Source organism: Felis catus, chromosome B2 (genome assembly GCF_018350175.1).
Source record: "Felis catus isolate Fca126 chromosome B2, F.catus_Fca126_mat1.0, whole genome shotgun sequence".
Taxonomy (NCBI): Eukaryota; Metazoa; Chordata; class Mammalia; order Carnivora; family Felidae; genus Felis; species Felis catus.
The window spans coordinates 54,472,353-54,496,790 of record NC_058372.1 but is presented as its reverse complement, the minus strand read 5'-3'; the positions used below and the strand labels follow the sequence as shown (position 1 = coordinate 54,496,790).

The 24,438-nt window shown below is 37.6% G+C and overlaps 1 protein-coding gene across 3 annotated transcripts in view; it reads right to left on the bottom strand.

Annotated features, from left to right (window-relative positions):
• The window catches only part of PRIM2 (DNA primase subunit 2), a 342,271-nt gene that overhangs the window by 315,104 nt on the left and 2,729 nt on the right, over positions 1-24,438 (bottom strand). For all 3 annotated transcript variants that reach the window (XM_045057690.1, XM_006931825.4, XM_045057691.1), the window contains exons 3-5: positions 22,443-22,546; positions 19,498-19,577; positions 17,866-17,986 (exon numbers count right to left, since the gene is read on the bottom strand). In XM_045057690.1, coding sequence (XP_044913625.1) covers positions 17,866-17,986; positions 19,498-19,577; positions 22,443-22,546 — 305 coding nt within the window. The remainder of the gene's footprint in view (positions 1-17,865; positions 17,987-19,497; positions 19,578-22,442; positions 22,547-24,438) is intronic.

Sequence of the window (24,438 nt, the reverse complement as noted above, 5' to 3'; positions counted from 1 at the left end):
GAGAATCCAAGGAGGGGCAGAGAGAGAGAGAGAAGGGGAGGGGGAGGGGGAAGGGGAGAGGGAGAGGAAGAGGGAGAGAGAGAGAGAGAGAGAGAGAGAGAGAGAGAGAGAGAGAAGCGGGGATGACCCGAAGCAGGGCTCGTGCTAACCCTAAGTGGGGTACAAGCTCACCCCAAGTGGGACTCACGCTCACCTGAAGCGCAGCTCAAGCTCACCCCATGTGGGACTGGAACTCACAAACCATGAGATCATGACCTGAGCTGAAATCGGATGCTTAACCCACTGAGCCACCCAGGTGCCCAAGAGAAAGAATCTTAAGCAGGCTCCATGCTCAGTGCAAAGCCCATTGCAGGGCTAGATCCCATGACCCTTGGATCATGACCTAAGCCAAAAACAACCATGAGATGCTCAACTGACTGAGCCACCCAGGAACCCCAAGAAGATTGTTTTTCACAAATAATTGGAAGACATCCAGATCTAACCTTAGTTATGGAAACAATGTGTCTGAGGTGACAGCTACTTTAGTGTTAGTGACATAATCTGTTTTTTAAATAGGGGTAACTCCATAACTAAAATATAAAGAAACATAAAAGCAATCCAGAATAAAATAATTTTTACATACATAAATAATCACGTACAGTGCATTAAATGCCATAATCAAGTAGTTAGGTACTGTACCCACTCCTAGAAACACTGTGAATCCAACACCCACCAACGCAGACTGGTATAGTGAGTGTGTGGTGCCTCAAATGCCATATCAGTGAAGTGCTTTTCCAAGAAGGTGAACTTACAGAAACATATGGAACAAAACCAAGTATAATCTCCCATCAATTCACACAGTAGTTGCATTCCAGGAATTATCAGGATACACAAAAACCAAGGGGAAATATTTTATATTTATAGAATAGTGTTTGGTTCTAGATTCAGATCATTAGAAACAGGTTTTTTTCTTTTACTCCACATAAGTTTTTTATTTTTTTAATTATTTTTAATGTTTCTTTTTGAGAGAGAGAGAGAGAAGAGTGAGAGGGGGAGGGGCAGAGAGAGAGAGAGAGAGAGAGAGAGAGAGAAAGACAGAATCTGAAGCAGGCTCCAGGCTCTGAGCTGTTAGCACAGAGCCCAACGCAGGGCTTGAACCCATGAACTGGGAGATCATGACATGAGCCGAAGTCAGACGCTTAATCAACTGAGCCACCCAGGTGCCCCTGCAGCATATAAGTTTTTTAAAGGAACCTTAAAAATCAAGAAGGGGAACACCTGGGTAGCTCAGTGGGTTGAGCATCTGACTATTTCAGCTTGGATCATGATCCCAGGTTTGTGAGATCAAGCCCCATGTTGAGATCCACACTGAGCGTGGAGTTGGCTTGGGATTCTCTCTCTCTCTCTCTCTCTCTCTCTCTCTCTCTCTCTCTCCCTCCCTCCCTCCCTCCCTCCCTCTGCCCCTCTCCCCTGCTCTCTCTCTCTCAAAAAAAAAAAAAAAAAAAAAAATCAAGGACATGGGAAGATTCACTGTAGAGAATTATCCAGTGCATTGTAGACACTCCAGCATCCCCCCATCTCCCTTCTATGAAATGCTTGTAGCACCCACCAGTCACTGTAACAGCCACCAGAAACACCATAAAGATGTCCAAAGTATCCAGTAGGGGAGTAGCTCCTGGAGTCCAGAACCCATAGAAGGCCCAGTCTGTAACAACCAGTGGACCTCCCTCTAAAAAGGTCCTCCTCCTTCCTTGTAAGGCAAGAACAAAACCAAATTGAGCCCATAATCTTTTATTACTGGCCTGTTAAATTCTTCTTATCTCAAGCATAAAATCTCTTGAATTTGTCTCCAATGACCCTTCTATGTTACACGAGTCTATTGCTGAACATGAACTAAAACATACAATGTGACCAAAGAAAATTTCAAAAAAAAAAAAAAAAAAAAAAAGGCACCGAAGAAGAACAGCAACATAGGGTATAGAAAAGCCATGGGCTAGATAATGAGACCTTCAACAACTAAGATGTGAAAATATATAATGTTTTCCCTAGAGGTAGCACACATAGTACACTGGGAAAACTTATGGCATATTTAATATACATTGTTTCCATTTCTGCCAAGAACTGTCAGCTAAAATAAAACACCTTAGTAAAATTACAGTTAATGCTTTAATTTCCTACATTAATGTAAATCTCTAATCTCACACCTGTGTTTGCATATCCCTTTTGATGGGCACTGTCACCTTAAATGTCAGCATCTATTCCACTTGATTTCAGTGCTAGTTAAGAACTAGCTGGGAAGAAATGTGCTCATAATTTTAGTAACATACTTTGTGATTTACACATTTCAAAAAATCTAGAGGTTGGACTTTTGAGTTCCAGTTCTATCATTTAACTCTGGGGAGGTTACTTCACCTCTCTAAGCTTTCCCCAAAGCACTACTATAAGGAGTAAATTATACAATCCATAGAAAGCATTTAGCTTAGTGCCTGGCAGTTAGTAAGCACATCACAAATGTTAGCTATTTAGTGACTAACTTCTGTCTCCTTAGATCACTGTAAAGACCCAAAACTTAATAAGTCCACTGCTCATTTATTCACCAACAAGTATTCCTTCCTTGGGGAACAAGAACCCCATACAAGCTCCAAAACAGTCCTCTGCATTTTCTAGCATTCATACAGGGGTGTCAACTCCCTGGATCAACTAAAAGAAACTAAAATATATTTGGCTATTAGACTCCAATATAGTCAACAGAAGGATTCTCTTGCCCAAAACCTTCATGAGACACTGGATTTGGGAGAACAACACTTTGACCATATATGAACAGGTGAAAAAGCCAGACAGTTGACAGGTATCAATAGTGAGAATATGGCACCAGGAATCTGAAAGCTAAGGAGATTAGCAATCAGTGGCAATCAAACAGCAATCTGTTAGGACGTAAACAGAGAAAAGGAAGTACAGAATAAGAATTTTAACTGCTTTATCTCTATGCCTTCAGAAGGGTGGGGAGTAGCAGGATAGATCTAGTGATTGAGCCTAGGCTAACTGTAGTTATGCAACTACTTCCTCCTGCCTTTATAACTGAGATTTAGCCACTCAATATGACTGAGAATACAAAATGATTGTTTTTCTGCAACTCCATCAGCCTTGTTCCTATTCTCATCCCAAAGACCTAGGATAGGCACTCTGAGCTAGGCTCAGAACTAATCCATAACACAACTTCAACTAAAAAAGGATTAAATTTTCAGGGAGTTGGTAGAAGTTGGGAGTGGAGGGAGAACAGGAAACAACAAAAAGTGAGGAAGATTATAGAATGAAAAAATAAAGTATATGTTTAAAAATCCAGTATCTTTTTTTGGAACACTTTCAGAAAACATGAGTAACACTTTACAATGTGAATGTTTAACCACTGAGGCACCTGGATGGTTCAGTCAGTTAAGCATCCAACTCTTGACTTCAGCTCAGGTCATGAACTCACAGTCATGAGATCAAGTCCTAGAGCCTGCTTGCTATTCTCCCTCTCCCTCTCCCTCTGCCCCTCTACTGCACACACTCACAAGCATGAGCGCACTCTCAATAAATAAATAAATAAATAAATAAATAAATAAATAAATAAAATAAAGCTTCATCTAAGAGAATATGAGAACACTGAAGATGTTATTAAGTAAATTAATTTCATTCTTTTGAGTTCTAAATAGTAACATATATATAACATTACAGGACGATTAGGTGAGAAACTTCAGCTAGGTCACAGTCATACTTTTTCAAGGGCAAAGTTAGAGGCATGAAGTCAATACCAATAAGAACACAATGAATTGTGTATTCAAAAGCTATACAAAAACTTTAAAAAAGAAAAATGACTTTCATAAGTAATTTGAAAATTTTTGCATATGTTAATTTTAGCCTTCAAGGGTAATTCAGCTTGAAGTCTCACATTTAGTCATAGCATCTCTAGGTTTAAACTATCTTATAATGAGCAAAATCTAATTTTGTAGCTTGATCAGGAAAATCCAAATTCTGTGAACTTCTAAAATATTGCCACTAAAGACCATCTGCTATGGTGTATTTTTACAATCATACACATAAATGGTGAGGCCTCAATTAACTAAAAAATTCAATGAATCTTTTCCTCACTCTCCAAATATAATACTAGAGCTGCCAAAAATATATATATAAACTAATACAAGGTTAGCTTCCATAATTATCTGGCGTCAAAAAAAAAAAAATACTGTCAGGATGTAAGTATTTTATTTGTGTAGTGTGCTTACAGAGGGGAAGCCCTGGTAATGCCTTCACTTAAATCATTTGGAAAGAAGTTAAGGGTATGCAGTTGTAACAGAAACACATAAAGGGCTCTGCGTAAAACATAAATTGTTCTGTACAGAATACAAAACAAATTGAAATCTGCTAACCAGCATAATTCCTCAAATTCAGTTCAACAGAAAAAGGTCATTTCATTTATAACATACATCACCTGATATTTAACCCTGAGAAACGAAAAGTATCTCATGTTACTGTACTCATCTTAAAGATTACCTCGAATTTATGAAACACAAATTGAACTAATATTTTCTCTGGAAGTTAACTCATTTACTCAACACTCAGCATCATGCTTGAATCCGTTAAGCAGTGCAACTTAAACTTGCCTACTTCAGGGGCGCTTGGGTGGCTCAGTTGGTTAAGTGTCTGACTTCAGCTCAGGTCATAATCTCACGGTTCATAAGTTCAAGCCCTGTGTCGGGCTCTGTGCTGACAGCTCGGAGCCTGGAGCCTGTTTCAAATTCTGTGTCTCCCTCTCTCTCTGTTCCTCCCCCGTTCGCACTCTGTCTGCCTGCCTCTCTCTCTCTCTCTCTCTCTCTCTCTCTCTCTCTCTCTCAAAGATAAAGATTAAAAGAATTTAAAAAAAAAAAAGTTGCCTACTTCTAATTCTTAGAAGTAGGCATAAAACATAAAACAACTTACTTCTCCATTATAAAAATCAACTTGACCTTTCATCTGATTATTAATCCTTTTTCCCTTAGTTCGTTTTAAGTCTGGAATTTCCAGCAAAAGTTAACAGTATGAGTCTTACCACCCCATTTCACTCTTCTCCAGGCCCCCTTTCCACTCATATCATAGTCAATGGCTTGTCAGAAGCCCTATGAAAAGCTTCCATGCTCAAACACATTTGTTGTCTAGTGTATTCCATTCTCACATCTGCATGTCCTGTCTCAGCTATATAACATGAGATTCTGAAATTTAGTTGTTGCCTGAAATTTAGTCTGCATCAAAGGGAATTAAAGGTACACGTTTCTCCATTTTGCAGGCATATTAAAATCAGTTCACAAGTTACTAAGAGGCTTATGATAATTTGTAAACACATCCCAGAGGGTAGCTACAAACAGAGGCATATACATCAGATGAATGGCATTTTCCTACCTTATGTAACAGAAAGAGCTGACCACAATGATGAATGCACAGTCCGAAAGAGCTACAACAATCCAAACTAGATCAACTAACAATGAAAACAATATAAGGACCAAAATGATCAGAAAACCCTGACTACCTCAAGGCCAACTTGCAAATACCTAAGAAATAATATAATACACAAGTGAACACCAAAAACTATTTTAAAACTCAACACATAAAACTATCAAATAAATGTAAAATCAATGTTCCAATGTTAACTGAAGAAATGCATCCCCAAGTTCCTAATAAATTCACACAACTGACATTTCCAATAACAAGTGACAAATTAAACATTAATTCATGTGCAGTGAAAAGTTATCAGCCAAAAATGACATGAAATAATTTCTAAGACAGAAGAAATTAAGTTTTCAAACTATAAGGGATAAGAAACAAATTTCAAATATCAGATTCAGGATAAGGAAAACTATTTTAAAATGGGTAAAAATAAGCAATACAAAGTTTTACATGTACTTGTTTTCAGTGAGCCACGCATAATGTTACCATCCATAATAGCCTTCACTCAAAAACCCTCACTTCCTGAAAAGATTTGCCAAGTGAAAACACTAACTCTATTTAATATGCAGTGGACTTCTCATTTGTGACACACAGAATACTCTCCATCTTTTAAGATGCTCATCTTCACTGCCATTCTGGGCTACATAAATGAAATGCCTCCTACCATTAAATCCACTAGTATTTCAAATCAGGTAAAAAATATTTTCTGACTGTTCCAAGAAGGTTGTTTTGTTTTTTTTTTTAAACATCAAGGCAAATTATAAACAGGTATCTGACTCTGAGCTTCAACAGCACAGAGAACCTTTGTCTGCGAGGCTGACAGGTGTCAAAACCTGACCTTTCCCTAACTGGCCAAGTGAAAAATCACTAATAGCATATTTGACCTTACCCACTCACCTTTAATGTGACACAAGGTTAAGTCAATCAACTCAGCAATGAGATCCAAAATAGCCTCCAAAGACAATATTTACTCATTTCTAATCCTTCCTAGAAATTACAGATTTAAAATCCAAATTATTTACATGTAAGTCCAAGAATGAAAAAAAAGTTTTTCCTTTCTGAATACTTCACATTAACATTTTGTGTTATATATCAGAATCTACTATGTACTAGAAACCCAAACACAGACTACAAAAGCCAAATTATCAAAACACAGCCAGAATGAGAAACACAAGAATCTGAATCTGATAACTGGCCCCATTCCTCTCCCCCAAATTTTTACCCAATAAAATTACATCAGCTATGGCAAACTGAACAAAAAAATTTAAGAAAAAAACTATGCAAAAAATTGTTCCTTTTTCTGTAAATATTTCTCCATTATGCAAACATAATGCAATTTAGTTATAACACTGCATCTCCTAACATAAAAATATATTTATTTTACATAAACAGATCCACATAGAAGTCACTGCAGCCTTAGGGACAACTGGGTGGCTCAGCAGGTTAAGCATCAGACTTCTGCCCAGGTCATGATCTCATCGTTCATTAGTTCGAGCCCAGTATCGGGTAAGCATGAGCCCCACTTCAGGTGAGCCCCACTTCTCTCTCTCTACCTGCCCCTCATGGCATTCTCTCTCTCTCTCTCTCTCTCTCTCTCTCTCTCTCTCACTTGCTCTCTCTTCCCCCACCCTCACTTGCACCCTCTCTCAAAAAATAATGAATGAATAAAATTTAAAAATAAAATATTTTTTTAAAAAAGTCATTGCAGCTTTAATGAAACTGTAAAGATAAACAAAGACATACAAACACAGAGTCCAGGTAGACTCTAAGATGTGTGTGCCAGGAACCCAGCTTCTGTAGCATGGAAACGAAGATAGCCTTGTGGCTCTCCACTCCCCGATGTTTCCTTCTGCCTCAACTTGGGCAGCAGGGTCTATTATACATCAGAGACCAGCTTATGCAATAAATGCTAATAACGTTTCCCTCACTCTTGCTTTGCCTTAAGTCTAAAAGCACCTGTTTAAGCCCAACAGTTTCAAATGCAAACCAAATATTCCAATCAAAGTGAAGAAAACTGCATGTTTCTATTAACGAAATGGTAAAAGTTGGTAAATGGGAAGAGCCACAGGAAACTAGGGGTGAGCTAATCAAAAGCACCTGAATTCAAGCGCCTTAATTACCAGTACCAGTTGCCATGAGTATACCAGAAGGAAAAAGTCTCAGCCGGGAAAGTGATACAATGTATCACAGGAATGGGTTTTCTGCCAAGCTCCTGCAATGCTTTCTCACTTTTTCCATGAAAGTGAGCTACAAACACCAGCTACAAACACTTGATCAAGTTTTACATTCCACAGTTTGTTTCAGAAACAAAAAATGTGTTTTTCACACTCTACACACCTTCAACCAACATTCTAATAAACCCCCAGGACTACCTACATCCCATCCCCCAAGTGAGAATCACTGAACTAAAAAAAGTCACACTAGTAAGCCAAAAGTTACTATTCCTTTTAGAAATTGCACAGGACCCCCTGTGACATACAAATGTAGACATTAATTTTCCCTACAATCAATTTCCCAATCATCCATATTTCTACATCTTACTTTAATGCATGTTTATTATAATGCACCTCAAACGACTTGCAGAATGAAATAAAATATAATTATAGCAAACACACTGGAAGCAACCACAATATTAAAAACCAATCATGACCAACACACATTAGTTTCAGGGATACAATAGAGTGATTTCAAAATTCCACACATCACCCACTGCTCATAACCACAAGTGCACTCCTTAATCCCAATCACCTTTTTCAATCCATCCCCCGACCCACCTCCCTTCTGGTAACCATCAGTTTGTCCTCTATAGTGAAGAGTCGGTTTATTGATTTGTCTTTTTTCCCTTTGCTCACTTGTTTTGCTTCTTAAATTCCACAGATGAGTGAAATTATATGGTATTTGTCTTTCTCTGACATTTTGCTTAGCATTGTACTCTAGCTCCATTCACGTCAATGCAAATGGCAAGATTTCATTTTTTATAACTGAATAACATTCCATTGTAAATAATACCACATCTTCTTTATCCATTCATCAACTGACGGACAGCTGGACTGCTTCTATAATTTGGCTGTTGTAAATAATGCTGTAATAAACTAAGAGTGTATGAATTAGTGTATTTTTGTATTCTTTTGGTAAACACCCAGTAGTTTGATTGCCGGATCATACAGTAGTTCTATTTTCAACTCTGTGAAGAACCTCCATATTGTTTTCCACAGTGGCTATACCAATTTGCATTCCCACCAACAGTGCACAAGGATTCCTTTATCTCCACATCCTCGCCAACACTTATTGTTATTGATTTTAGCCATTCTGACAGGTGGGAGGTGATTTCTCATTGTAGTTTTGATTTGCATTTCCCTGATAAGTGATGAAGAACATCTTTTTGTATATCTGTTGGCCATTTGTAGGTCTTCTTTGGAGAAGAAGAATGTCTTCTGCCCATTTTTAACTGAATTATTTTTGGGGGGTATTCAGTCTTATAAGTTCTTTATATACTTTGGATACTAACCCTTTATCAGACATGTCATTTGCAGTATCTTCTCCCATTCCACAGGTTGCCTTTTAGCTTTGTTGACTGTCTTCTTTGCTGTACATTAGCTTTTTATTTTGATGTAGTCCGAGGAGTTTAGTTTTGTTTTTGTTTCCCTTGCCTCAGAAGACATATCTAGAAAAAAGTTGCTATGATCAAAGTCAAAGAACTCACTGCCGGTGTTCTCTGCTAGGATTTTTATGGTTTCAAGTCTCCAAAATAGATTTTGTTTTAAATTGCAGCAAAAGTATATTAAATCTAATTAACCCCAAACTTCTCCAACATATAGGCATTTGCTGCCTCTGTATCTGCCATAGTATTACTAGTTAACATATATGCCAGCCACAGTACTAAGAACTCTACATATTCTAATCCATTTAAAACTCACAAATCTGTGAGGTGAGGATTAGGATTATCTTCATTTTATTTTTTATTTTTGAGAAAGTAGGGGAGAGGGGGAGAGGGAAAGAGAGAGAGAATCTTAAGTAGGCTCCACATTCAGCATGGAGCCTCATGAGGGGCTCAACCCAAGAACCCTGGGATCATGACCTAAACTGAAATCAACAAACATTCAAATGACTGAGCTACCCAAGCGCTCCAGATTATCTTCATTTTAAAAAACAGGAAACTCCGGGCGCCTATGTGGCTCAGTCAGTTAAGCGTCTGACTTCAGCTCAGGTTATGATCTTGCGGTTCATGAGTTCGAGCCCTGTGTTGGGTTCTGTGCTTACAGCTCAGAGCCTGGAGACTGCTTCAAATTCTGTGTCTTCCTCTCTCCCTGTCCCTCCCCCCTCATGCTCTGTCTCTCTCTCAAACGTAAAAAAAAAATTTTTCATGAGGAAACAAATACAGATTAGAAAATTTACTCTAAGGGGCCCCTGGGTGGCTCAGTTGGTTAAGCATCTGACTTCAGCTCAGGTCATGATCTCATGGTTCAAGGGTTCGAGCCCCACGTCAGGCTCCATGCTGATAGCTCAGAGCCTGGAACCTGCTTCAGTTTCTGTGTCTTCCTCTCTCTCTGCCCCTCCCCTGCTCATGCTCGCTCTCTCTCTCTCTCTCTCTCAAAAATATATAAAACATTTTAAAAAGAAAAGAAAAGAAAAGAAAAGAAAAGAAAAGAAAAGAAAAGAAAAGAAAAGAAAATTTACTCTAAATCACATAGCTGATTGTCAAGTCTGGGATTGAATTTTATGCTACCTGTAAGTCAAAAGTTAGCCTACTACTGTTTAATGGATGCTGACAGAAGACACAGACTCCTGCATTAGAGACAAAGAACTTTATTACTCCTATCACAAGAAGCAGCAAGAGAGCCAACATGTGTCATTCTCCTTAACCCTAAGTTCCTGGGGGGCGACATGACATAGTCCAGATGAATGGTCAAGTAGAGTAGGTTTGCACTACGAGGGAACACGGAGAAACAATCAACTTTGTAGCAGGCAGTAAGCAAGCCTCCTCTATATACCAGGAAAATATTTCTTCATCCCTCAAGGCTGTTTACTAAAATCACAGCTGTGAGAAATGGCCTGGTAAAGAGTGATCATGACCATGTTTTCATGACATACCAAGCAAGATATGTAGGATCAGAAGAGACCCTTGGAGGTGTTTTCCCAACACTGATGTGTGCCAGAGAGAAAACTCAAACTAAACAAATACAACACCAGAGTCTGGACTATTGACCACTATTAATAAAACATTCAAAAACTTCCACTTTGTTCCCTAAATTTAAAACTAGAATTATTGAGGTCATTAAGGCCTCTGGCTAAACACAACATATTTATTTCCATTACCTCCACAACAAAAGAAAAAAAAGTCTCAATAATTTTAAAAGGACTGAAGTCATACAAAATATGTTCTCAGACTAAAATGAAATTAAGTTAAAAATCAGTAACAGCAGCAAGTTTAGAAATTTCAAAAATACATAGTAATTAACACTCAAAATAACCAGTAAGTCAAAGAACAAACAAGGAAATACTTTCAAATGAATGAAAACAAAACATGACATAGCCAAAACTCACGGAATGCATCTAAGGCCGTGTTCAGAGGGAAGTTTTAGCTATAAATGCCTACATTAAAAATGAGGAAAAAAAAAAAAAAACTCAAATCAGTAACCTAAACTTTGACCTTACGAAACTAGAAGAGCAAACTAAACCCAAAGCAAACAGAAGGAAGGAAATAATAAAGATTAATAAGTGATAATAACAAAAATTAAACACACAAGAATAGAAACACAGTAGAGAAAAATTAACAAAACCAAAAGATAGTAATTTGAAAAGATCCATAAAATTGACAAATCTCTAATTCAATGACAAAAAAAAAAAACAAAAAACGACTTAAATGAAAAAATGAGATCATTACCAACCGTATAGAAATAAAAAGGATCCCTGAAACTAATATAACATCAGATGTTAATTATATCTTTTTTTTTTTTAAAAAGGATTGTAAGAAAATACTATGAACAAGTGTACACATCAGTTAGATAACTTAAATGGACAAATTGCTAGAAAACACGAATTACCAAAACTGACTCAAGAAGAAATAGAAAATTTGAATAGATTTATAATAAGAGTGAATTAGTAATTTTAAAGCACCCCACAAAGAGAAGCATAAGCCCTGAAAGATTCACTGGTTAAATTCTACCAAATGTTTAAAGAAAAATTAACACCAATCCTTGACAACCTCGTCCAAAAAAACCACAAGAGCAGGAAATACTTTTACAAACTCATTATATAAGACCAATATTACCGTGATACCAAAATAAGACAATGACATCACAAGAAAACTACAAACCCACATCCTTTATCGATAAACACAAAAATCCTCCACAAAATACTAGCAAATCAAATCCAGAAACATATAAAAAGAATCATACAGAATAATCAAGGGGGACTTATCCCACGAATATCCCAGCAAGATTGGTTTAACATCCAAAAACCAATTAATGCAACACACGATATTAATAAAGGACAAATCCCTAAGATAATCTCAACAGGTGTAGAAAAAGCACATGACAAAATCCAATACCCTTTCATGATGAGAATGCTCAATTACAATTAGAAGGAAATTTTCTCAATCTGATAAAGGGCATCTACAGAAATCATATCTAATATCATAGGTCATGCTAAAAGACTGAATGCTTTCCCTCTAAAATGAGGAACAAGATGGGTGTCCACTACTGCCACTTCTATTCAACATTACACTGGAGATTCTAGCTAGAGAAATAATCAAAAATGGAGAGATAAAAAGCCTCCAGATTGGAAAGTAAGGAGTAAGATTATTTCTATTTGTGAGACATAACCTCCTAAGGAATCCACTAAAACCAATTAGTACTAACAGAGTTCCATAGGTTGCAGGATATAAGATCAACATGCAAAAATCAACTGGACTTCTATACACTAGCAAGAAACATTCCAAAAATGAAATAAAGAAAATAACTCCACTTACAATGACATTAAAGAATAAAATACTTAGGTATAAATTTAACAAATATAGTACTCAATCTTGTTGAGAAAAATTAAAGAAAACCTTAAGAAATAAAGGACGGGGGGTGCCTAGGTGGGTTCGGTTAGTTGAGCCTCCAACTTGATTTCAGCTCAGGTCATGATCCCAGGGACATGGAATCGAGCCCCACATTGGGCTCCATGATGAGCATCGTGCCTGCTTGGGATTCTCCCTCTCTCTCCTTCTGCCCCTCTCTCCCACTTGCACTCTATCTCTCTGTAATAAAATTTTAAAAAATAATTTAAAAATAAAATAAAAAACATCCAATGTTCATGAATAACACTTAATATTAAGATAGCAATACTCCCCAAATTGATCTACATATTCTCTGCAATCCTAGTCTGAATCCTAGCTGACTTATCTGTAGAAAGTGCTAAGTAAATCCTAAAATGCTTAAGAAAATACAAGGAACCAGAATAACTAAAATAATCTCGAAAAAAGAATAAAATTCATTTTATTCCCCTACTTCTCAATTTGAAATCTTACTACAAAGCTACAGTACTCAACATTCAAGACCACAATAGTACTGCCACAATGATAAGCATACAGCTCCAAGAAATAAAATTAACAGTCCAGAAATAAACCAACTTATAGTCAAGAGTAACAATTTGGTGAGGAAAGAACAGCTGTTTCAACAAATGATGCTAAACAACTGGATATCCACATGCAAAAAAAATGAAGTTGGGACTCCTACTTCATATCATATACAAAAATTAACTCAAAATGGTCCACAGACCCAAATATAAAAACTAAAATTATAAAACTTGTAGAGAAAGCCAGAGGAGTAAATCTTCATGACCTTCCTTTAGACAAAGCCTTCTTAGATCTGACATCAAAAGTACAAAAGAAAAAAACAGACGAGACTTCGCATAAATTAATAACTTTTGTGTTGCAAAAGATAACCATCAAAATGAAATGACAATCCTAAGAATAGGAGAAAATATTTGTAAATCATAGATCTTATAATGGACTTGTATCCAGAATATGTAAAGAATTAACACTCAACAATAAAGAGGACTCAATTAAAAAATGTACAAAAAAAAAAAACAAATGTACAAAGGATTTGAAAAGGCATTCCAAGGATATACAAATAACCAATAAGCACATGAAAAGATGCTCAACATCATGTGTCATTAGAGAAATGCAAATCAAAACCAGTGTTATGTTATCATTTCACTTCCACTAGGATGGCTACATTCAAAAACAACTGTGGATGACAACGGTGAAAGTGAAACCATCATATACCGCTAAGATGTAAAATAGTGCAGCCACTTTGAAAAAGTTCGTCAGTTCCTCAAAAGCCTAAGCACAGAATTTATTACCCTACAACCTAGTAATTCCACTCCCAGATATATACATAAAATAAAAAAGACATCCACAAAAAAAAAAAACTTGTACACAAATACTCACTACAGCATCATTCCTATTAGCCAAAATGTAGAAACCCAAATGTCCTTCAACTGCTGAACAGAGAAGTATTATTTGACAATAAAAAGGAATGAAATACTGATATAGGCTACAACACAGATGAAACTTTAAAATATTGTGCTAAACAAACCATTATTCACAATAGCCAAGATATGAAAGCAATGTCAGTGTTCACCCATAGATGAACAGATAAAAAGATGTGGTATATTATACAATGAACTATTCAGTCATTAAAAAAAAAAAAATGCATTCTTATACACCAACAATGAAGCAACAGAAAGAGAAATCAAGGAATCGATCCCATTTACGGTTACACAAAAAACCATAAAATACCTAGGAATAAATCTAACCGAAGAGGTGAAAAACCGATACGCTGAAAACTATAGAAAGCTTATGAAAGAAACTGAAGAACACACAAAAAAATGGAAAAAGATTCCATGCTCCTGGATAGGAGCAACAAGTATTGTTAAAATGTTGATACTACCCAAGGCAATCTACATATCCCATGCAATCCCAGTCAATCCCTACCAGCATTCTTCAGAGAGCTAGAACAAATAATCCTAAAATTTGTATGGAACCAGAAAAGACCCCAAATAGCCAAAGCAATCTTGAAAAAGAAAACCAAAGCAGGAGGCATCACAGTCTCAGACTTCAAGCTATACTACAAAGCTGTAATCATCAAGACAGTATGGTACTGGCACATGAACACTCAGAACAATGGAACAGAGAACCCAGAAATGGACCCACAAACGTATGGCCAACTAATCTCTGACAAAGCGGGAAAGAATATCCAATGGAATAAAGATAGTCTCTTCAGCAAGTGGTGCTGGGAAAACTGGACAGCGACATGCAGAAGGAACCTGGACCACTTTCTTACACCATACACAAAAATAAACTCAAAATGGATGAAAGACCTCAACGTAAGACAGGAAGCCATCAAAATCCTCAAGGAGAAAGCAGGCAAAAACCTCTTTGATCTTGGCCGCGGCAACTTCTTACTCAACACATCTCCAGAGGCAAGGGAAACAAAAGCAAAAATGAACTTACTGGGACCTCATCAAAATAAAAACTTCTGCACAGCGAAGGACACAATCAGCAAAACTAAAAGGCAACCGTAAGAATGGGAGAAGATATTTACAAATGACATATCAGATAAAGGGTTACTATCCAACATCTATAAAGAACTGATCAAACTCAACACCCAAAAAACAAATAATCCAGTGAAGAAATGGGCAAAAGACATGAAGAGACACTTCTCCAAAGAAGACATCCAGATGGTCAACCGACACATGAAAAAATGCTCAACATCACTCATCATCAGGGAAATACAAATCAAAACCACAATGATATATCACCTTACACCTGTCAGAATGGCTAACATTAACACCTCAGGCAACAACAGATGTTGGTGAGGATGAGGAGAAAGAGGATCTCTTTTGCCTTGTTGGTAGGATTGCAAGCTGGTGCAGCCACTCTGGAAAACAGTATGGAGGTTCCTCAGAAAACTAAAAATAGAACTACCCTACAACCCAGCAATTGTACTACTAGGCATTTATCCAAGGGACACATGCACCCCAATGTTTATAGCAGCACTATCAACAATAGCCAAAGTATGGAAAGAGCCCAAATGTTCATCGATGGATGAATGGATAAAGAAGATGTGGTATATATACACATATACAGTGGAGTATTACTCGGCAATCAAAAAGAATACAATCTTGCCAACTGCAACTACGTGGATGGAACTGGAGGGTATTATGCTAAGTGAAATTCGTCAGAGAAAGACAAAAATCATATTACTTCACTCATATGAGGACTTTAAGAGACAAAACAGATGAACATAAGGGAAGGGAAATAAAAATAATATAAAAACAGGGAGGGAGACAAAACAGAAGAGACTCATAAAATATGGAGAACTGAGGGTTGCTGGAGGGGTTCTGGGAGGGGGATGGGCTAAATGGGTAAGGAGCATTAAGGAATCTACTGAAATCATTGCTTCACTATATACTAATTTGGATGTAAATTTTAAAAAATAAAAAATAAAGTTAAATCAAAAAAGAGTGCAAACTTCCAGTAGAATGATGGATATAGTTAACAATACTATATTATATAACTGAAAAGTTGCTATGTGAGTAAATTTTACATGTTCTCACCATAACCACAACAAAATGGTAATTATGTGAGGTGAAGGATGTGTTAACTAGCCTTACTGTGGTAAAACATTTCACAAGGCATACATGTATCAAATCATCACATCTGACACCTGAAACTTACACAATGTTTTATGTCAATTAGGTCTCGATAAAGCTGGCGAAGAAAGACATACGATATAATACCATTTATATAAAGTCCAAAAAATAGTCAGAATTAACTTATGATAATAAGAGTCAGACAGTGGCTAATTTTTGGTGGAAGATAGGAGATAGTGAATGGGAGGACGCATAAGGTGCACAGGTGAGAGCAACATTCTATTTCTTAACTCTGTTAATGTTCACTTTGTGATACTTCACAGAGCTATACAATTACAATCTGTGCACTTTTCTGTGTGTGTTACACTTAAATTTTAAAGTTTTTTTTTTTTTTAATATTTTGAGAGGTTGGGGGGGGGGAGGGAGGGAGGGAGAGAGAGAGAGAGAGAGAGAGCGCGCGCACACGTGTAAAGGAGGCGCAGAGAGAAAGGGAGAGTGAGTTTCCCAAACAGGCTCCACACTGTCAGCACAGAGCCCAATGCAGAGCTCAATCTCATGAACTGTGAAATCATGACCTGACCCAAAACCAAGAGTCGGATGCTCAACTGCCTGAGTCAGCCAAGCACCCCAAATTTTAAAGTTTTTTAAAAGAAACATGGTTTTTGCTTTAAAAAATTACACGTGACAATACATGGAGACACCGTAGACACATCTATAAAAAATAGATCTTCTCAAAGACACTCTTCTATTCATTTCCACAGGAAAATATACACTATTTTTATCATGAAAGGATAAAGTAACTGTAATTGAATTAGCAATAATGGACTTCACTAAGGATATAAGTTAAAACAAAGGGAAAAAAGCATGGGGCTTGGGTCAGATGATCTGAGCTTGACACTCTTCTATGCCCACATAGATGTTATTTAGAAATCTCACTGACCTCTTATGAGAAGGGAGAGAAATTTGAAAGTGCTTCCCTAGCACATGCTAAACACTAAACGTCTATCAAATGTTTACTTCCCTTCATGCTATTTCTTTCCACCAACTTCAATAACCAACAGTGTTCCTGTATACAGTAGGTACATTTTCCACTTCTCAGACAGGACCATGTATTTCACTCCAACTTCTACTTTATTTGGCTTTAAGTTACTCACTCTAACATCAAAATCAAGACTCACCCAAGGCTACTACCATCTGAGTCTAAGTCTTCCAGAACAGAATTTTTCAGCCTTCCCACTACAACACAGATCCACCTAAAAGACATAAATCCTATTTCCACCCACAATACTTATACCTGCTAAATATATCCCAGACATTTCTTCTTTAATATACAGTTATGATACGTAAATTAAATATATCTGCAGAATAACTATTCAGAGATTCTACTGACAACTGACTTTTCAAATAAAGTCTAAATTAAACATCATCATTAGAAGTAAATACTACCACCTCTCTATTCTCTTTAATGTATATTATTAGCTTTAAATTTCCAGCCTAGAAGATTAAAGATGAACTCTTATAAATTAAACCTTCTTGTGCTTTCACAAGTCACATATTTAATAAAGCAACTCAATGTGAAACTTCGGTACTAAGGAGTCCCTTTTCTTCTAGTCACGGAAAGGCAAGGTTTCGTTGCTGTGCAAAGCCAATAGCTATTCTTTCAGGCAAGTACTTAAGAAAATGTCAACAGAAAAAACACCTCACATTAATACTCGCACTTAAGGTGAATGGGAAGGGATGAATGGTGAAAACAACTGAAAATGGCTACAAAACCATACTCACGGCCTCAAAATGCAAATGGCTATCCTTTAAGAAACTTTGAATCTTGTCTTTGGGTAAAATACTGAATCGAAATCGAAGGAGATCCATTTCTTGTTGAATGAACCAGCGTCTAAGATCCTCACTGAAATCAAGACAGAGAAACGGTAAGTATAAATGAAAAGTCCACTGATTATTTTAAAAGTCCATGGATTATTAAATCAAGAAATTTTTATGAAATAAAACTCAAATATGAGCAAGATGCCAACAGACAGAAGTTAAAAGCACACATGTCGTCTATTATGATAAACAGTATACAGAGCACATACCACAATCTTCAAGGATATGAACATTGGGAGAGGTATTATGAATATAGAATTAAATACAGAATACCTTAGAGCCTAGCTGATTATCCAACAATATAAAAGAAAACAGTTCATTGCATTTAACTGCAAAACGGTCATTTACATCAGAAAATGGGGTATTCCTTCAGTCTAAGGTGGTTTCATCAGTGCCAAATCAACACCAAAATTTTTTTTTTTTAACATTTCTTTTTGACAGGGAGGGAGAGACAGAGCATGAGCAGTGGAGGGTCAGAGACAGAAGGAGACACAGAATCCGAAACAGGCTCCAGGCTCTGAGCTGTCACCACAGAGCCCGACGCGGGGCTCGAACTCACAAACAGGGAGATCATGACCTAAGCCGAAGTCAGACGCTCAACTGACTGAGCCACCCACAGGTGCCCCAACACCAAAATTTTTAAAGGTCATTTTATCTCTGAATAGATTATGATCAGATAAACTCTTAAAGTAAGCTTTGTTTACAGCTTTATAGTTAATAATTTCACAAAATTTAATATGCACAATTACATCTTGATTTTCGAAAAAGCAACACACAAATTCATAAAATACATAATGGTTATTACTATTGTCACAAAATAATTATACTACTATAGATAAAATATGATGTAGTTCCCCCCTCAAAGGGACTTTCACAGACTGTCAGCAATTCATTGACTGCATAAATTACATAAACTGCACATTCATCTTTACAAAAGAAAACCTCCAGAACCAAAGATGGTCGTGGATAGGATCACCTGTCCAGGGATAAGTGGGATACTAAACAATTCAAGATTCTCATTTGATAAGACTCTTAACAGAAAGAAACAGAAAAGAAACTTACAATAAGAAAAGAAAAAGGCAACTAACTCCTTCTCCCTCTGGGTGGCACTGTAGACTTACAAGAAACCAACTAGCAAAGGGAAAATAGCTTACACCTGTACTAAATTCAAGTATATGTTTGAGATATTATTTCTTATAAATAGTGCCGCTTTTTTTCTGAGAAAACAGGATCAAAAAGTCCTTTCTTACCGAAATCCCCCCACCCCCACAATTGCAAATCCCAAATGAAGAGCCTCTCCCATAAAACTAGTAAGTGTTTCAACAGGCAAGTTTTACAATAGAATTTTTTTCAATTTTTTTTAGTAAACAACTGGCTTCAAACAATTTGCAACAATAGTGTTCAACCCATGAATCACCAGCTTCTGATGTTATTCTGAGTTTTCCTATGTGCAGTACAATACATGTCAGCTTCCCACGTACCAATTTGTAACCCAAGATAGCAGCTTTGACTATGAGAGTCTAAACGTATACTCACGACTGGCAATAAGCAAGGCGTAAAATAAAGTGAGAAATATGATCTCTTCTTCGGCGTTCATATTCATTTTCTACATTTTCCTTAAAAATAATGACACATGAATAACATAAACACATTAGAATGTTAAGAGGTATAAAGAAAAATGGAGTCAATATAAGCCAATGCTAAAATAAAAGTTTCAAAAACAAATTTCATAATATGTAATTACCATTTTACTTACGTTAGCAAACAAGTGACACTGAGATCTGACCTGATCTCAAACAAAACCTCCTGGGTTTGGACTCTCTTCCTATCAACTCCTCTCTTAACTTTCTTTCTTACCCAGCATATATCCAGGGTTCTCCCCTATTCCACCACCTCTGGCATGAACCTTCATTTAACCATCTGGCCAAACCTAGATTCTAAATAAATCTGCAGTCCTATTCCCAAAACACTAAGAATTTCTGGGGAAAAAAAATACACAATTATTGAGAATTTGGAATATTAAAAATTCACAACCTCTAACCTGAACTGGACTTTTATAAGCACCAAGAAATTCTTATTCAAGTCCAACACAGTAAGAGCAAACATGTCTTGAGCATTTATGAGGTACACTTACAGCACTGTTGTAAGCATGTTTAATCTATTAACTCACTTAATCTTTAAAAAAAACTCTCATGAGGTAAGCACTACTATATCCCTATTTTAAATATGAGGAAACCGCCTAGGTGGCTCAGTCAGTTAAGCATCCAACTTCAGCTCAGATCATGATCTCACGGTTTATGAGTTTTAGCCACGCATCAGGCTCTGCTCTGACAGCTCAGAGCCTGGAGCCTGCTTTGGATTCTGTGTCTCCCTCTCTCTTTCTGCCCCTCCCCTGCTCACACTCTGTCTCTTTCTCAAAAATATATAAAAATTAACAAACAAAAATGTTTTAAGGAGGAAACTGAGGCACAGGGATGTTCTGAAATTTTTCCAGAGTCATAAAGCTTATTAAACAATAGAACAGAGATTTGACACATAATTATCTCTTTCCTCACTGTTAGAAAAGCTGCTTCAGTCTTCATTACTTGACCCAAGCTCCCTACCACGCCATCTTCTCTCTCAACAGAGAACTTCACTTACTTTACAGAAAATAAAGGCCACCAGGCCAACTTCTTCAGCTCCAAGCATGTGCATCCACTGTATTACTTTCCCTTCCATCTCTATGGACAAAGGATCTCCCCCTCCTCCTGAATAAGCTCATCCCTAAACCTGAACCATGCAATCCATCTGCTCTTGGCTCCTAAGGATCTTGATTTATCAAATGCTCTCTCCAAGTATCTTTAAGCTCCCATCCTCTTCTTTCTCTTCTAGATTTTTTCACTCAGCTTATAAGCATGTTCAAGTGTCTCCTGTTATGTGTCCTCTCTTTTTCCCTACAAATTCTTCTATATTCAGACCTATTTCTCCCCTGTCTTTTCAGCTAGCCATCTTAAAAGAGTACATATTCTATACCCACCTCTCTCCTCCAAACACTGTCCTCATTTCGGCTTCTGCCTCTATCTACAACTCATCTATCCGTACAACTCATCTTACATGAGCCTAAGCTTCTGAAATTATGTGGTTAAGAGTATCACCTGAGACAAAATGTCCAGTTCTAATCTTGGCCCCACCATTTACCATCTCATAAGCCTGGGCCAGTTACTCAGCCTATCAATAACTCTGTACCTTTATCTATAAAATAGGGATGACAATTGTACCTGCTTCATAAGACTATTAACTATATTACATGGATTAATATATGTAATGTGCTTAGGGCAAACTCTGGGATACACTAAGCATAATACGAATGCTTGCTGTTATTATTCCTATGGGATCAGTATTTACATCATAATCATCATTATGGAAACTCCAAATTTCCTTGGCTACCATGCCACTATTATCCCTGCTGATCTCCCACCTCTCAGGCAGCTCCTTCTCAATCTCCTTCCCAGACTCCCCCAATTCTACTTCACCTTCAGTACTGGTATTATTCACATCTTGTCCTCCATCGTCTTCTCACTCAAATATTTCCCTCCTCTTGATGATTCCAACCTTCTTCGTAAATCCATACTCCCAACTCCAGCCTTAAGTCCAAGCTATATGCATATCCAATTATCTACTACACATTTCCACTAGAACCTCAAATTCTTGTCTAGAACTCAACATGTTCCTTCTAAGACTTGCTTCTCCTCCTATATGTTACCTCTCAAAATACTACCACCATCCATAGTTGTCCTAACCAGAAACCTAAGGTGTCATTCATAACTCTCTTTTCCCTTCTCCCTGTAATGTCACCAAAATCTTTTGATTCTACCTTCATAATATCATTATACTAGTCCTCTTCTCCAATTCAAATCACTCTCATCCTTTTCTCCAATTCGAATCACTCTCATTATGTCCAAGCTACTTGGTTTTCCTCCCACAGACATGGCCCTCTCCACCTGCTATCTTCCCAAAATAAAAATCTGATCACATCTATCGAGTTTCAGTTCCAGCACTACCTGGAACTTTAACACCTTCCCAAACCTCCCCAAGCTGGGCTGGGTAATCCTATGTGCTCTTGGAGTTCCTAGAACACATATCTAGAAACAGTACTCATCCTGTGGTGCACAGGGTACATCTGGTAATGTCTGGAGATACATACCAGGTAGAAGCCAGAGATGCTACTGAGCACCCTACAATGCACAGGACAGTCCCTACACCAAGAAATTATCAGGCCCAAATGTCAGTAGTTCCGTGGCGGAGAAACCCTGCTGTATTATAATCGTCTGACTATATATGGCAATCATTCCTAGTGGACTGCAGATATACCTTCAGGCACAGTCCATGCTATTTTAGTCTTTCTAAAAGCCCTGTGCCTAATACAAGATATTTTCCACAACCAAGACTCAGTATATAAATATATACAAACTGAAAAACATTTCTCTCCCACTTTTACTTACTCTGAAGGAAAACTTGAGCCTTCTTATCTCAGCCTCCAATTTACTCTGGTATTGCTCGGTTCCTTTCACATGGCTCACACCAAGATTTTCGACTGTTTTTAGCACTAGAAATTTTTTAAAAACAGAAGAAAGAAAAATGCATGAATGCAAGATAATTTTTTTTAGAAGACAGCACGCACACAAGCAGAGAAGAGGGACAGAGAGGGAAAGGGAAGGGGGGAGGGACAAGGAGAGGGACAGGGAGAGAGAATCTTAAACAGGCTCTGCGCTCAGCACAGAGCCCAACGCAGGGCTTAATCCCACGATCATGGGATCATGACTTGAGGTGAAATCAAGAGTCGGATGCTCAAGTGACTGAGCTATCCAGGCGCCCCAAGATAGTTTTTAAAAACTAAATCCCAAGACAAAGCCTATGAACAATTCCATAATTACTTGTTTTTAAAAGATAAGTTATAGGGGCACCTGGGTGGCTCAGTCAGTTAAGCATCCAACTCTTAATTCCAGCTCAGGTCATGATCTCACGGTTCAGGAGCTCTAGCCCTGCATCAGGGCTCTGCACTGACAGGGAGGAGCTTGCTTGGGATTTTCTCTCTCCTTCTCTCTCTGTTCCTCCCCTGCTTGTGTTCTCTTCTCTCAAAGTAAACAAACTTGAAAAAATAAATAAAAGATAACAAGTTGTAATAGTTTTATTTTCTGCAAGTACATTATATAAATTATATAAATTTATAAGAAGATAATTTCCATCCATGTGCAGAAAATATCCATGTCCCATAACACAAGTTAATACCAGGATTCTCAGAGAGTGAAGGGTGGGGAATAATCATTGTTGTACTGAGCCACCATTGTCGAGGACATGCAAGTGTGCTGGTATGAAAAAAAAAATTGAGTACCCTTGTTTGCATCCCTTCTGTGATACTGTTTGTTTCATTTACTCAGCATAGAATCATCAGAAAAAACAGCCCTTCCTTTCCTGATGAAGTAGAGGAGAAGACACAACAGTGAAGAAGCATAGCCCTCCAATGATGCAAGTGAACTGTCCTGATTAGATGCATATTGTTCAAAGGTTCCTTGTCAATTCTTTCTCAGATTAATTCTACTTCCATTGATATAAAAAGCATTTTTATAATTCAAGGATGAAAAACTAAAAATGAATCCTGAACATAAATCCATGTCCCACAGGTACCTCCTTATTACAGTATCTCAAACTAAACTCATCATCTTCCCCTCAGTCCCTATCATCCCCATCTCAACTAGCATAGTTTTTTTTTTAATTTTTATTTATTTTTGAGAGAGGGAGAGACAGAACGTAAGCAGGGAAGGGGCAGAGAGAGAGGGAGACACAGAATCCGAAGCAGGCTCTAGGCTCTGAGCTGTCAGCACAAAGCCTGATGTGGAGCTTGAACTCATGAACCATGACATCATGACCCGAGCCAAAGCTGGATGCTTAACCAACTGAGCCACTCAGGCACCCCTCCACTAGCACAGTTTCTAACCAGACCATCCAGACTGGAATTTCAGCCACCCCCACTGGCCCCCTCACTCCTCACATCCAAACAACTCCCAAATCCTGTCAGGAATACCTCCTCAGTATCCCTTAAATCTCTCCCTGCCTACACACTGCCACTTGTCACTGCCTTAGTTCAGGCACTTACTAGCTCACCCCTTAAGTGCCAAATCCAAGGGACACTCTTCAATCATCCTCTTAATCTCCATGAAGCATCTGACACTGCTAAGGTTCCTAAAACCCTTTTCTCCCTTGTCTTCACTCTTTCAGTCAACAGGCACTAAGTGCCCCCTCTGTGTATTAGCAGTTGTCACTCTGCTCTTCTAAAAATGATGAACAGTTTCTCACCTTACCTTCTGATTTTCCCACAGGGATATCCTGGAACATAAACTCAGAAAACACTGCTTTTATTTCTGTTTCAATTCATGCCTAGCTTATTTCTTTCTTCCACTAGCACACAGAGGATAAGTAGGCCACATCCTGCCCACACCC